This window comes from Drosophila ananassae, chromosome 2L, assembly GCF_017639315.1.
Source record: "Drosophila ananassae strain 14024-0371.13 chromosome 2L, ASM1763931v2, whole genome shotgun sequence".
NCBI classification, from domain to species: Eukaryota; Metazoa; Arthropoda; class Insecta; order Diptera; family Drosophilidae; genus Drosophila; species Drosophila ananassae.
The window spans coordinates 23,538,816-23,554,787 of record NC_057927.1 but is presented as its reverse complement, the minus strand read 5'-3'; the positions used below and the strand labels follow the sequence as shown (position 1 = coordinate 23,554,787).

General features: G+C 39.0%; 3 protein-coding genes across 5 annotated transcripts in view; all 3 read left to right on the top strand.

The window, feature by feature from the left end:
• The first annotated feature begins 2,374 nt into the window (after positions 1-2,374).
• LOC6498856 (ras-like GTP-binding protein RhoL) lies at positions 2,375-7,463 on the top strand. 3 transcript variants are annotated; one of them, XM_001955755.4, is made up of 3 exons: positions 2,375-2,545; positions 6,564-6,836; positions 6,908-7,463. In XM_001955755.4, exons 2-3 carry the CDS (start codon positions 6,588-6,590, stop codon positions 7,226-7,228), a joined length of 570 nt encoding a protein of 189 aa, XP_001955791.1. In that variant the 5' UTR covers positions 2,375-2,545; positions 6,564-6,587; the 3' UTR covers positions 7,229-7,463. The 3 variants fall into 3 exon arrangements, with proteins under 3 accessions (XP_001955791.1, XP_044573471.1, XP_044573456.1); XM_044717536.1 differs by lacking the exon at positions 2,375-2,545 and adding an exon at positions 4,146-4,238; XM_044717521.1 differs by lacking the exon at positions 2,375-2,545 and adding an exon at positions 5,778-6,060.
• A 389-nt stretch (positions 7,464-7,852) lies between these two features.
• On the top strand, positions 7,853-8,983 carry LOC6498857 (stromal cell-derived factor 2). The gene is made up of 2 exons (XM_001955754.4): positions 7,853-8,060; positions 8,217-8,983. The coding sequence occupies exons 1-2, from the start codon at positions 8,003-8,005 to the stop codon at positions 8,804-8,806; spliced, it is 648 nt and encodes a 215-aa protein (XP_001955790.1). The 5' UTR covers positions 7,853-8,002; the 3' UTR covers positions 8,807-8,983.
• Positions 8,984-11,976: 2,993 nt separating this feature from the next.
• LOC6498859 (TLD domain-containing protein 2) overlaps positions 11,977-15,972 on the top strand; it is a 70,482-nt gene continuing 66,486 nt past the window's right edge. Inside the window, exon 1 of the mRNA XM_044714024.1 lies at positions 11,977-12,597. The gene's annotated coding sequence lies outside the window, so the exon portion shown is untranslated. The remainder of the gene's footprint in view (positions 12,598-15,972) is intronic.

Sequence of the window (15,972 nt, the reverse complement as noted above, 5' to 3'; positions counted from 1 at the left end):
TTTTATCGAACCATAACACATCTTTGGAACCAGTAGGCCCCAATACGAAATAAAGCCACATAGAACCTATGATTATTTTTTAGTTACAAAATAATATAAATTTTTAACTATTAATTTATTCAGTTTAATGCTGTGGTTAAAGTAAAAACCAAAATACGTAGATTCGTTTGATAAGATAGTTATTGACGGTGGACAAAACACAATCTAAATTTATTTGTTTCTGAAAAAACTGAATAATAATTAAAATAGAACAGAAATACTTTTTATTTAAGTAGTTAATTAAGTGAGAACTTACATACAGTGAGAATACAGCGTGAAAATATCTTAAATGAAAACTCCAAGAGTTTTTAAAAGCGCGCAACTTTTAAAAAAATATCGATATTTTTTTTAAATATTGAAACTCTTATTGAAACTCTTACACTTTTTTCAAAGTTTTAAGAATTCAGATAGAAGCTTTACTTTATATCTCATAGCTATATTGGTATATACATCAAAACATATAAAAACATATATAAAAAAACATATAATTTATACATATTTCATAAATGTTGTGTGATATTTCAAAATTTTTTGAATTGTTATCTTTTAGAATACATTTCATTATCATGAATGCTGCCATAAACTTCCATAATTAAAAAAAAAACTTAATAATATAGAATTTGTATAGCTAATATTGTTTAATATAATGCCTAAAAAAACACCAGAACCAGATTTATTTCAGAATGTTAGGATAATTTGATATCTTCCTGACAAATGGTACGGTTGTGAAAGAAAATCTGATATTCTATAGGGGAAAGGAATTACACACTAGCACAGCAATTACAAACCATAAAACTTATTTGAATTGGGAACTCGTCTGGCCCTGCTTGATTGTTATTGGATCTAGCGATATTTGTTTTTGTCACTCCAGCTCTCACCCTTATAATTGCCGTTGCAGACCCCGTACACCAGATAAGATATAATATATGAGTGCTGTTCAGAAATAGCACCCGTTCATTCCGCACCCCCGCCCAAACCGGAAACGGGAAATGGAAAGGCAATGCAATATTATCTTTTGTCGCCAGCCTCTTGTGCTATTCTTATTCGCCTTTTCTCCTCGGCAAATTTGATTCTTTATCGTCGGAGGAGCACTACGCCCCCGACCTTGGGAGCAGTGCAATTTTCCCAGCCGGATTGGATTCATTTCAAGTACTCCTTGCGTTCTGCACCTGCTTCTACATATACGTACTTAAGGCGTCTCTTTCGTGGACTCACAATATCTTTTAATATAGACACACATGTTGCTCATCTGCTGGGGCAAAGTAGCTGTCCCTAATTGGAACGGCTGCATACTCATATTTATTAATAATTTTCTGGCATTTCCCTTTGCTCTGACCGCCCGGCACGGAGGTCGAAGCCTTTATCACTTGACCTTTATTCTTTATTCCTTTTAAAGAGCGCCATGCCCAGTGCAGTGCTAGGTCTAATTAATGTAATGCTCCATCAACGTGTCGTCTAATTGAACTCATTTACAGCTGTGCCACATACTCGCAACATTTTTGGACATACACTTGCCCCATAAGGCGGTATAAGGTTTAATTACCGTTACAATGGCCAAAAAGTAAGCTCAGGCTTAAAAACACGCACTGGGTAGTGTCGTTGATTAATTGCCCTCGGTTCAGATATTATTTTGGAGCTTTTGTGTGGGGAACTGTGGATTTAGAAAAACCCACTTTCATATCAAGTAATAGTTTTAATTTTAACATTTTTTATAAAGAAATATACCCAATAAAAAATTATAAATTTTGAATTATTTGAGTAAATAAATCACATTGAATTTGTTGAACAAATTAAGTAATAGCTTTTTGGCATTTAATCAGTAGCCAGTCAGTAGTTAGTTATAGTGGGTTAAGGACATCAACAGCCATTAAAAAAGAAATGGGAAATACTTAACAAGGAGAAGCCCAACAATTGAATTTGAAAATTAGTATTTCATAACCTTTAAATTACAACTAAAAAAAAACTAATTTTTGTTTGTATTAATTATAAGCTTGCTTTAATATCGCAAAGAATATTACTAGAAAAAAAGTACATTTCTCGGAAAAGGACATATAAAACACTGTGTAAATAGCCTAATATATTACTTAGTATCTTTTTATTGCAGCTATTTTCGCTCTAGATGTTAGCCTTAAAATTTTATGTAGAAAAAAAACGGAGCAGAAAAGTTCCTCCTTATCAGAAGACAATCCAATCTTGGAGCAGCTGATAAAACGAAAGCCCAACCGGGAGATTCAGAGAGAGAGAGAGAGTATCTCTCGGATACTCTCGCCCAAGCACACTCTCAGATACACGAACTGCTTGCGTTCGTCGGCGCTGGTTGCAGCTGTTTGAGGTTGTTGTTTAGTTGCCTGACGACATCGCGAACGATCGGTTCGTTTAAGCCATCCGGGTTTTGCTTAAACATCTAATCTCTGCCACTCAGCGATCAATTCGCACGTCATCGGCCAGACGTGTCGTTCGATTGGCTATTGCGAAAAAAAAACCAGGAGTACGGGAGTATCTATAAGTACGTGCCAGTGCAAAGTTAAAATGCATACGAAACTACACAAGTTTGCCCCAAATGCAGTTAAAAAATAATATTAAATATACCGATATAATAGAATTAATACCCAATGACCTTGTGCTCTCCCGCCGTGTGTTGGTGTTGGGGGGCTTACTCTGTGTGTGTGTGTGTGTGTGTGTGTGTGAGAGTGTGCCAGCAAGTGATTATAATAACAAATAGAAGAAGAAACAAAATTATCTTTGGTGTAAACATTGTTAGCATAGATCAGTGGATAATGGCCTAGAAGACAGGGTAAACTCTTCAACCTGCCAGGTGCTTGGTGGAGAGGCTTCATGATCGTTTCTTTATCACCTGAGTCACTTTTGTATGGGACTCACGTCACCGCCCCCGCTTCCAATGTCTGTAGCTCTGGAATGCCAAACAGCCAGACTCTCTCTTTTGTGGTTCTCTCGCCCGGTCCTCTCGTCTGGCCTGTATGGATCCACCTTAATGGATCCGTTACCATGTTTGGTTGATCGACAATTATATGGTGGCAGGGGCCATTTAAAGGTTTCCACAGGAAGCAGAGTACGTGAATTCCAGTCCACTCCCCCAGCCAATCAGACATGCAACCACTAATCAATCCATTTTGACCCATAGGCTATATAGCCTATAGCATCATAAATATTACGCATTAACCTCAATTAATTTAGCTAATTGGGAGCGTGTGCCCTTCCTTGCAATCTATGTATTCTCTGATTCCGATCCAATTGATTCTGGATTCGCTTTTTTTTTTGTCCCCCCTTTTGTGACCAGGTACTCATAGATTGCCATAGTTCTGCTTATCGCCGTTGCTCTTTCAAGTCCAATTCCCTTATGTACATCGCACTCACCGACATCTATCTTATCTAATCAGTTTATTAAATACGAAAACCCATGTGAGAAACCATAAAAACAACCCACACATTTAACCAAATTGTATGTGTATAATTTATTTTTGCACAAAAAAAAAGAAGCAGAATCGAATTAAAGTTTTTTTTTTCAGGGGTGTTGGTTATATAGAAACTTGACTATATACCTGTTTTAGAGTTCTATGCCAGTCTGGTTATTGCAAAAAGGTGTAGATTAGTTTTATTGATCTCGGACACTCCAGATCCATTCGATAGAAATGCCTAGCCTATCTTCTTGATAAAGGGAAAGTTTAGTTACCCGAAAGCTAACCATTTCTAGACTTACGCAAGATGCAAAAAAATCTTTTTCTTACCCCTGTTATCTGAATCTTTTTAAGAAAAGCCACTAGACCTATTGACGTCAATTAGAAATGTCATTTCTTACTTCGGTTTATTGTGTCATGCTAGGTTTTTTTTTGTCGTAAGCCTGGAATATTCATATATTTAACATATTGACTAACCGACAAACTCAGCTTACAACTGATTTATTTATGGACGATAATAAATATAAAATATGTACATATATGCATATGAGGGAGGAGAACGGCTATGGAATGGATGCAGTCATATATTAAATAAGGCGCTGGCTGATAAGGCTGTACAAAGACGGGATCTGAACTGGAGTAACCCAACCGAATTGCACATGAATCTCGTCTTTAGTGCCGATTAAGTCAAATAAAGCTCGAGACCTTTTCATCTTGGGAAATCGACGAGTGGAGTGTGAAATGTTGCAACTTGGAAGAAGTCGTTCCAAGAACGACCAGACCGTAATTTGATATGAAAAGTTTACAAGAGGCCAAGCCCGCAACGAAAACACCAGCAGCAGATAACAAAGAGCTGGGGGCTATAAGTATAGTAGTGGTGCATGTGGACTTCATAATTCATGGAGAGTGCATTGAAAATAAGAGCAGCAATTATGTTTAAATAATTTATTGGTGTATTAATTACAATTCGAGTTTGTGATGTTAAGTCTAAGCCGTTGGGCTTTCTCCGCCTGATAAAGCGTTTCCGCTGCTATTGCCACTTCATGGATGAAAGAACCAAATAAAATAGAGGGTAGCGCTGGGGGTATTCGAACCTTGGAATTCCATCCAAAGTTTCATTATCCGGACAGGAACACCTGTTCTCAAAACCATCAAGTTTACATGCTGAAATTTCCACTCATTCATGAGTTTATTCCAGGGAATTGCTTAATCAGCTGGTTGTATAAATAGCCGATTTCGGTAGCAATGGTAGCAATGGAGACTTAATGATTTTGCACTCCTCTGTAGTCACTAAAACAGTTCCCAAAGCTGTTTGTTTATAATAATTTAAATTCAAGTCCAAAGAGGCCAAAACAAAAGGCAAATGTGCTGTTTATTTGGCTTTGTTGTTGCTCCTGGCCAAGTTTGTTGGTTCTGCTGTTTTTGGCGGTGGCTGTGGCTACCTAATAGCCGATTGTTCAATTTGTTTAACAATTTGGCCAAAAAAAAAAAAAGAATCTATTTGTGGATATTAGTTGCCACTTTTCAGGCACGAACGAACCCGATTCAATGATAGCGTCATTGTAGCAAAATTATCCAAAAAATTCGTTGTACTTTTAGCTTCAATTTCATCAATCAAATTCGTAGCAAATATATCTGCAAAAAAGATTCCATTCTAATGGAAAATTCAGAATCACTCAAAGAAGCTGTGTAGTGGGAGAACGTCACTTAACCCCAAGTGAAGACCCTCACATCAATGATTATACTTAATTGTGTCGACTTGTGGCATCAAAGTGCTTCCAGTCAAAGTTCAACATGTGTAGATCGCGTGCCAATAAAGCATTTTATGTTAATTACTCAACCAGGCACTTTCTTAAACTATTCATTTAATGTCATACAAATAAAATAATAGTGGTTATTAGTAATGATACACTTAGTTCAGAAATTCTTCAGGACTAAATCATGCTTTAAAAGTGGTACAGGGTCATTGCCATCAAAATTTCAAACTTTTATGAATGCAACAACGAAACCGGTTTCGTTTTTCATATTTTCACCTTTTTTTTAAAAAAGCTTAGATGCACTTTCTCGTTTCATGTAAACAAATCATGTGTGGGTCGGATCTTAAACCCTTCCCACCTTGGTATGGACCATGCCTATGAGTCATCCATTTAAATATGGTCTAGGGTCTTCTATTAGAAGCTTCCACAACTCTTATTTGTAATTAAATAAACTGTGCTTGTCTCGGTGCGAGATTCCATCAAGTGATGGTAGTGAGTCATACCCTTCAGCAGAAATTATTTCCTGGAATTCGTATGAGTTTTCTGCGTAAGACCCACCACAAGAATCCCCACAGATGACGGTGATATGTAACGGAATTTCTTATATGTAAATCGGGCAAAAGTCTTTTGATTTTGGTCATTGTGTTTTGTTTTGGGTTGATATGTGGAGGCTGCTTAATTTTGAGGGAAATCTAGTTTATGTTTTGGGTCAACTGGAAACCGACGAAACCAGTTTTAATTAAAAAGAAAAATTTATAACACGAATGCGGTTTTGTTTGTTGGCTTTTTTTGTCGCCGGACAGATGGTGAAAGTATTAGTTGGAGTCTGGCTTTTATTTAATTGTTATGTAAGTGCGTAGAGCCATAAAATCACTTGTATTTCCATTAAAAGCCTCGAAGAATCAATTCCAACGAGGCCAACCTTGTAAAAGTTTAAAAGTGTACTTGATTTTTTCATTAGAAGGCCACTTCGTAGGCTTCGATTAGATTAGATGGTTTAGAAGTTCAAGTCCAATATGTTGGAATTCTGCTTAAGGCGATTGTTTTGTAGTCAAGTGTATGTATAACTTTATAAATAAAAGGGGAAATATTGTCCTTATATATCAATAGAAATAACTCTGCAAATTTAAAACAGAAAATATTGAACTTGTGAATAAAAAAAAAGCTAAAGGGGCAAGGCGCTGAGGTTTCCGGTTGCCACAGCCTCAGGATGAACGTGTGGGTGCGCCAAGATAAACACAGAGCTGCAACATCTGCCGCCAAATGGTGCAATCTCGGGACCGGGATAAAAAAAAAAAAAAACTGTCAAGCCAACAGCCAAAGTGACGCCTTTATTTTGCCCTCATTGCAGTTCCATAACAAAGACCTAATCGGAATGACGACGTCGATGGCGAAGAGCAGTCCCCGCCCACTCAAAATTACAATTGTGGGCGATGGCATGGTCGGTAAGACTTGCCTCCTGATAACCTACACACAGAACGAGTTTCCCTTGGAGTACATACCCACCGTGTTCGACAATCATGCCTGCAACATCTCCGTAGACGATAAGGAATACAATCTAACCCTGTGGGACACTGCTGGGCAGGAGGATTACGAAAGGCTACGACCATTGAGCTATCCAAATGTGAGTTCATTTATTATATTCAAATTTATTATATCATGTCTAATGAATTCCGTTCTGTTTATATTTTTCAGACAAACTGTTTCCTGTTGTGCTATTCCATCAGTAGTCGCACATCATTCGAAAACATCAAAAGCAAGTGGTGGCCGGAGATTCGTCATTTCTCCAACAATGTGCCGGTGGTGCTGGTGGGAACTAAACTGGATCTTCGCATCCCCAATTCCGAAAAGTTCGTGACCACGCAGGAGGGTAAACGGTTGCGCAAGGAGATCCACGCTTCCAGCCTGGTCGAGTGCTCCGCCAAGAAGAAAGAGAACCTCCAACATGTCTTTGAGGAGGCGGTGCGCGCAGTGGACAGGAAGCCGAAACCGTCACCGACATGCACATTACTGTGAACTAAGTGTATTGTTTAATATTGTTATTATGCGTAATGTATTATGTAACTAATTCTTCAGACTCTTTGTACTTTGTTTTCGCAAAACAAAAACAATGTGTAAAAATTTACGATTAAGTTCTTATGATTTAAGTGCTCGTTGTGTGCAATTATTTTTACTTCCATGCAACCAAAGTGCACATCTATGTAAAAAGGAGAAAACAAAACCAATATAAAAAGTAAAAATACATCCAGAATATAGTAATTTATAGGGAATTAAATAAAAATGCATCTGGGGGCCAAATTAAACATTTTTTAGTTATATTTTTACTAAAGCCCTAAGTCTGTTGGTGTTTTTGAAAATACGTTAAATTTGAATCGTTTTTCAGCACTACTGTAGTTTATCGATAAGGTTTCGAATCGTAACTTATCGATAAAAGGAAACTTAAACATAAACAAATTTACTAGACTTTGAAAATTAGGTTATAATATGATTCCAAAAATAACAATATTCGGAATAATAATATTTAAATTTATAGCTTGTTCTAAATTTGGCTATAAAATAGCTAAATCTGCGAGCTGGTCATACCGTAACAAAACTAGGGCTGAAGAAACATCGATTTTTGCAGACATCGATGTTTTCAATATTTTCAGCAATAGTAGGCAACCCTGTTCCAGCTGTCATTAGCCCATTTGTTTGCGTGTTCAAACCGTAGAATTAAATCCCTTTTGGTGGCTCAAATTGGTGGATAAACGCTCCTTGAGCACGAACCTTGGACTAGGAAAGGACGAAATAATGAACACTCTACTGTTCGTTGCGCTAGCGCTTGTCAGCTGTCTTTACAGCGGAGCCGGTAAGTTGCGGCATAACGCGATAGACGCCGCGGCGGGATTATGTGGTCTTCTGTGATTGGCCACGCCGCTCCGGTTGTCCGCCCCCTTGGGGCCACTAATTGTAATCTGGCTTTAACGTTCCACTCTGTTTCTTATCTTCCAATCTCGGCCTGTAGCCACCCAGACGAACGTGGTTACCTGCGGTTCCATTTTGAAGCTCCTTAACTCAGATTACGCCTTCCGGCTTCATTCGCACGATGTAAAGTACGGCTCAGGATCTGGCCAGCAGTCGGTGACGGGTGTGGAGCAGAAGGAAGATCTAAACAGCCATTGGGTAGTGAAGGCGCAAACAGGCGAGCTGTGTGAACGTGGCGAGCCAATTAGTTGTGGCTCCACTATCCGCCTGGAGCACTTGACCACGAAGAAGAACCTTCACTCGCACCACTTCTCATCGCCTCTGTCCGGCGAGCAGGAGGTTTCTGCATACGGCACCGATGGTCTGGGAGACACTGGCGACCACTGGGAGGTGGCGTGCTCAAATGACAAGTGGATGCGGGATGCCCATGTGCGACTGCGCCACATAGACACCGGCATGTACTTAGCAATGTCGGGCCGCTCCTACGGCCGTCCGATCTCCGGCCAAATGGAAATCGTGGGGGTTCACAAGCAGCAGCACGGCACGCGCTGGACCACGGCGGAGGGACTGTTTATTGTGCCAAAAGAAAAGAGTTCCACGCACGAGGAGTATAGCCACTCTGAGCTGTAGTTGCCAGTGTCCTAGACTCTACGACTGCACCATTGCCGCCGCATCCTATTTTTAGTCCTTTAATATCTAATTTAGTTGAATTTTGTATGTGAAGCGAAAACCCCGCGAGTTTATTTTGTATTAGACCAACAAAGCAACAAAAAAAACAAATTAAAATTATTTAACTTCGATCAGGGAGTGATTCTGTTTTTATATCTTCGTTAAGCTAATGTTTTAAAAAGGCTTAACTGAATTTATTCTTTTAGACAAGTTCATTGATTTTTTAATATTAAATTTCAATTAGAATGGATTACCGTAAAAACATTCAGTTTACTTGCACTCCCAGCTAACTATTCAAATGGAAGCAACACAAGCGTTTCACGAAAGCATCGCGTCCCAGTCCTTCTTTTTGTTTTCGTTCGCATGCATAAAACAATGGAGCTTATCCAGACCATATAAGCTATGTAAATACATTTTTGCATTGCCCACGGTGCCCCTCCTTTACCACTATCGTCACGTCCATTATCTGCTTGTCTGTTTTCTGTTCTTTTGTTTAGGGTATTGTCAACGCTTTGCCTGCTCATCCTCCGGATCCTCATCCCGCCTCATCCTACCAACTAGAACAGATTGTGAGCCCAGTAAGGTCAAATGTTAGCAGACCCAGCTCAACCAGCACAGTCATTTATAGGCTCTCATAATCGGGTTGTCCTTGTAACCATTTTGCTTAAATAGGAAACCGTAATAGGGATTCATGGTCTATTCTTCTAAAAAATTATGCAGCTTTTGAGGCGACCAGAGGATCTTGTGTTGAGAAGAAAAAGATATCAAAAGTTATAAGCTGCATCGATCCTTGAGACTTTAACAAACTTAAAGTTTACAAAAAAAAACGTTATAGAACCGCCTTTTGGAAAGTGGTATTTATATTAACTGCCTTTGGGTTAAGCAACTCGAATTTAAATAAAGTCAACATTATTGCCACCCGCTGTGGCAACATATAATTTAATTTCACGTCAATTATCTTTTACAGGTGTTGATAATTTCCGTTGTGGGCGTTTATTGATTTACGTTTATCGCATTCGCGCCGCACACTCTCTTCACGTATCAGATACGTGTGTGTTTGTATAAATATCCTACCACGCTTTTCCTTTGTTGAGCCGCGGCACATCCTCATCACCATTGTGTCCTTTTTGTATTGTATTTCCTATGTGACCGTTGATAAGCGAAATTCATCGCCAGGATATAGGCGGGTACTCTTGGTAGGGTCTACATTGAAAAAAACGTTTTTTTTTTAAATGCTTTAAAGGATCATGAATTCATGATATGCTATGTGTACAATGATAAGCTACGAAAACGATCGTAGTTTTTTATTGTTTTTAAGTCATGAATTACAATTAAAGGATTTTTAATATTATGTTCAATGTAAAAATTACAAATGTGTATACAAAATAAACCTAGAGCGCCTTCGCTGGCTTTATCGATTCTTGTTTATTGGCGGCGGGCAACGCAACCTTTAAAAGCCATCCGTAACTGAGTGAAGGACTCGACGCCTGACTAACTGACAGATTGACACCAAATGTTTGAATGTTTGTTTGTTTGCTCGCTGGTGTGTGTAATGCGGGTGTGCGTGAGCCGTTTTTCCTGTCCCCTTTTTAAAATAAGTGAACAGTATACGCACGAATGGGTTGCAAGGACGAAGGCTTCACAACAATTTTGCAGTATATTTATAAGTGCAACCTGACCTATGATAAAAAATTGTCATAAAATAGTATCTATAAGTAGTATAAAATAATATCATAAAATAGTATAGTATCTATAGAGTATATTATTCTGATTAAAAAAATTTTTAAATTTGCTTAGTAAAACAAATTTATTGGATTATGACTTGAATTCTATGAAAAACAAAACATCATTCAATTGACGAGGCCACAAAGCTGCCACGTGCCGAGTAACGAACAACAACTCGGTTGGGAAAATTAATAGGCAAACACAAGGATGCTGAAACAAGCGTGAAACTCACTTAGAAAAGCCGACAAAATAGTTGCATAACAACCCGCTCCTTATGGGTTCGAGTGTCCTGGCAGTCTCGACAGTCCGCCTGCAGCTTGCTACCCACGCACTCGAACGAAAGGGAAATTTAAACCGCAGGCTAGGGCTGGGGATAAAGGGATGAGGGAATGTTGGCATCGAGAATGCTGATAGCAAGAAACAGATGTTTTAAATTTACTACTGAAGGACTGAAGGGCAAAGGAAATGGATTCCCGTACTTAAACTAAAATTCAATTCTCATCTATATAAAGAGGACTAGGCATTTAAATTGGTTTCAATAATGGAGGATAATGATAACTCTGTTATTAAATCAAAATAATAATAAGTATACGCCGTGTGGTCAAGTTTTGGAAATATTACCAAAGTTACTGCCCTAGATATGATTTATGGTATATAAAATCACGTTTATTAAAAAGGGTTTTGAAATTAGCAATAGCCAGATTTCAGAATGTTAAAATGGTTAAAATGACACCGCTTTAACACGCCCCTCCGAGCCTCCGTTCACGGTCCATCCATCCGTCTGTTTTTGCCTGTCTCTCTGTTGTCGTCTCCAGTTGTCGTTATCGCTGTCGTTGCGCATTCGCCCCGTTGCACCCTCTTGGCCACCCGCTTCACTCGCTGTCTCTCGCTCGCACAGGCTTGTGGCGCCTCCCACGCACTTAACATTGAAAACCGAAAACAAGCCCCCAAGTGGCCAAAAAGGCCTGCCATCGGCCGAGGAATGGAACAGACTTCCACTCTCTAGGCTTGCGCATTTAGCCGGAGAGCTTAAAATTTATTGTGCCCATCTATGTGTGTGTGTGTGGACCGCGATAGTGAAAGTTTGATGGCAAGAACAACAAAGGCAACAATAATTTGTTATATTTTGAAGTTTACAGAGTGCTGTTAGATAACATGCAGCCGCAATGTAGGCAATACTTTTTAGCTAAAGCAACGAAAAAATATAAATCCTATTCTAAATTATTTTTAAATATTTATAAATCATTTTAAAATCGAACTTTAATATTAAAAAGAGTTTAATGCCTTATTTATATTTTTTTGTACGCATATTTTTAGCTCTGTAGAAGGAATTGTTCTAAAAAACCTACAGATAGAGAGAATTTCTCTGAGCCATGTTCTTCGCTCTCTGTTAGCTGAAACGACGTAAATACCGTTAGCGCAGTACATCGTGGACAGTTGAGCGTGCAAGTTTGGTCGAAAATAAACTCGTAACGAATATCAGAAGACCAGAATATACATATATAGCCAAACAGAGAATCAAAACTATATATATATTAAAAAAAAAAAACAAAAACAAAAAACTAAACAAACAGAGGCCCGAAAAACCACCTTTGTTTCTCAAAAACAAAATCAAAATGGCTGCTCTAAACGCATAGAAACATATCGTAAAAGCGGTTTTATATTTTTGGCCGATTCTTTGAGGTCTCCCAGCTGTGTGTTACATAAATCTCGGTGAATGTGTGCGTGTGCCTGAGAGGGTGCTCATCAGTGTGTGTGTGTGTGCGAGTGGTTGAGTGTGCGACTAACAGCAACAGCAGCTAAGAATTTGTGGAAAAACAACTCCCCGATTTCGATATATGTATCTTTAGTGCGCTTAGTCAATTGGGTTAAAACCCATAAGCTGTTTCGGTGTCAATTACAAGAAGTTACTACCAAAACATTACCCAAACGCAGCGTTGTCCGAACCCAAGCAATCGGTCGAAGAAAGCGCAGTAAGCACAAGCTACAATTTTAAGATCTACGGGACAACACTCAGTGGAAGCAATGTAAGTGAAAAAATTAACGACATTAAGGAGGAAAAAAATCACTTAGAAATATATCCATCTTGACCTCGGTCATTAATTTAAGGGGCATTTGAAATCGGAGGCGCTGCAACGTCTGTTCCACTTCCACTTCTAGTTCCAGTTCAAGTTTCGTTTTCATTTTCATTTATAGTCTCGGTTTCAATTTCGCTTAATTTCGCCCCATCAGCTGCAACATGTGTAGCAATTTCCCAGCGTTACATTTTCCACAACATTTATCGATTATCGGGCCCCGCCCACCTCTTCTGGCCCTGTGGCCCTCTGCCGTTCAGCCGTTTTCTTCTTTTGGTCAAGTCAATTGCTTGCAAAATTTAATAACCGCACACTTGGCATTTTGCGTTTTGTTTTGTGCCCCAACTTTGTTAATTTCTATCCGGCCCTCCCATCCGTTGTCCTTCCACTTTTATTGCTCTTTCCTTTGTGCGGGCGCCCACGCAGTTGGTCGTTATTTTCACTTTTTTTTTTGCCGCCTATCCCCCAGTCCCTTCCCCATTTTCCGACCAAGCTCCTCGTTCGGGTGTCTCCTGCGTCTTTTTTGCGTCCTGGTGGTCCTGTCGTTTCTTTTTTTTTTTTGGTACCACCTTTTGTGACCTGAAATGGGCAATATCATCTGTAACTGTTGAGGGCCCCGGATTGAATATCTTATTGTTAAAAGGGAAATTGTATCCCAAAAGAGTTTGATTGATTTGTTGAAGGCTCTAAGGGTCCTGCGCCTGGGACGAATTTATTAGGGGCAACTGCATGGGCACAAAGCCGCTTTTGGGTCCTTAGACATTTTCAGCGATTATCATCTATCAATGTTACGAATTGACTTTGGTCCTGACATGGTAATTGGCCAGAAATTGTGTCTAAAGGTCCTTGAATCTAGAAATAGAGTTCAATGACTCAATTTGCTAAAAATACTATCTTAAAAATATACTTTTTTCCTGCTTATGTATCTTCATGAAACCCTAAAAATGTCTAAAAAGGTTTTTGAAAAGGTGACAAGTCTAAAATACCTCACAAAAATGAAGAAAAGTAATTGTTCTTTAAATATATTCGTGTCCTGATTTTCCTGATGTTTACTGATTTCATTTTCTAAGCAATTTTTGAATGTTAGTTCAGACAAGCAGATGCTTTTTATTTATGTTTCGAAAATGTAGTTTCTGTGTCTGTCCCTAGCTTTGTTTGTCCTCCAAACATTTTCCTTTTCTTCTCTAAAAGGGTATGATGAATATGTAAGAATGGAGCAGCAAAGAAGTAAGAGTAATTGTTTTATTATTCAATTATTTAAGTTATTAATAAATCAGATTATAAATCAAATTACTTCTAATTCTTCCTTGCCTTCCTGATAAGGACTACCGGGGTATCCTGTAGTCGGTGCACTCATCCATTCGATCCCTTCTTTTTCCTGCTGCCCAGTTTGTCGTCTCCCATTGTTATTACGTATATTGTTCCTTGGCTCTGAGTCCCCAGTGTCCCCAGCTGAGAGAGTGTGTGTGTGTCTTGGCGTGCTTTTTGTGAGCCCGTGTGTGTGTCTGTGTGCGTCTGTGTTGACTGCCCACGATGAAGACAAAGTCGCCGTCATTTCCAGGACACATTTTCGCTGCCTGCGTTCGCCGCCGTTTCATTTGTTTCCCTGTTTATTGCTTTCGGTATCGCCTCTGCTTTCTTGCTGTGTCCATTGTTCTTGCTGGTCTCACCGCTGCAGGACTCGAGCCGAGCATGAAGTATTTTAGCCATTTGCTGGTCAGCCATCATCACTCAGCCGGATAGGTTGAGGTTGAGAGGAAGGACTTTTGCTCGAGGTTCCTTTTTGTGGTGGCCACTGCCATTGCAATGCCCATCCCTCGGCTTACCTTGTGGCACTTTGACAAAAACTGAGATTTATAACTGCTGCCACTAGTCGGTGGGTGGCTTTCTTAATAGTAACAGCATATCCGAAAATATATGGTTGAGTTGATTATTTTGCTGCGTTTCGTGGCCTTGGTTATGCGTTAAAGATGTATAATAACTTGTTTTTAAAAAAAGGTACAGAACTGCAAATATCATGTTTGAATGAATTTGATATAAGGCCTTACCATTAATTTATTCATTAACCGTCCTCTGAAAGTTCTCAATTCTCCTTCCTGAAGCCTTACTTTTAATGAAGCGCTTGAACAAAAGTTATTCCTGAAGCATGAAAATGTTGTATTTTTATGTCCCACAATAGTTTTCTCAACTCATATGGCCCAAACCCTCTATTTGATTTTCTCCGCTTAAAGTTCCTCCTTTGAGTTTGGAGTCGAAGGCTAGACCCAAAAGTTTTCGGCGCACTCATAAAACCCACCAGCAGGAGTGTACTATGTATGGAAAAATTAGCCTTAGCCGGGTTAAAGCGGGCTGGCAGGAGGCTGGCACGGGCGGCCATTAAACTTGGCCAAAATGCCAAAGCTAATAAAAAGTTTGTTGACATTGTGTGTAGAGAAAATATGCTTCAGCCACAAGGATACACGAATGGTTTTTAATGCCAGACTTCCTCTAAAATTCAATTTAATTATAATGTGGAAGTTTGGATGTTCGAAGGTGGAAAATAAAAATGTATTAAGATGTAAAAACTTATATTTATGATTTATTTAATACTTTTTCCTATATTCTAAAGTGCTGTCATTTTATTTTTTATGATCAGTAAAATTTATATGTTTCAAAACATATTTTTTCTTGGCTAAATTTTTTGTGGCAAAGGATTTGGTTTTTAAAATCTTAATCTAATCCTTTACTTGAATTCTTTGCTAATTATGTGAATATTCATCATTGCATGATAAGCGCTAGCATTGTGAATGCACTCTGCTTCCTAATGAAAGTCAATAATCAATTCTTGGCGTCAAAGTTGGCTAACAGCCAGCATTTTGGCTAATCCAAAACATGCTAACAGGCAAAGGACAACAGCTGTTAAGCTCACAGAGTACGTGCCTCCGCCAAGTTTTAGATCACCCATGGGAGAGAGGGATTATGAGTGAGAGCGTAAAAAGTGTGAGAAACACGAAAAGCGAACAACAACAAACATCAGCTCAGCTGTTTTCTGGCCGTGTCGCGTGCTTTGTCCTTGACAAGGTTTTGTTTTTTCATCATTTTTCATATTTTCCCAGCCAAAGCGAGAGAGTCAGTCGTGGGAGAGCGTGGGAGAGGATACAGCTTTTGCATGGCTGCGCCGTTTTCATTCAGTAAAAAAAAAAACGAAGAGAAGGAAAAACTTTTTCCAAAGCGGAAACGCTCCTCCTATGCGTACGTGTCTGTGTGTGTGGCCTGCAGGTGTGTGCGAGAGCCCTGTTTTCTTGGCCATCTTGTGTCTTCTATTCGCGTGTCAATTGCGCATAATTT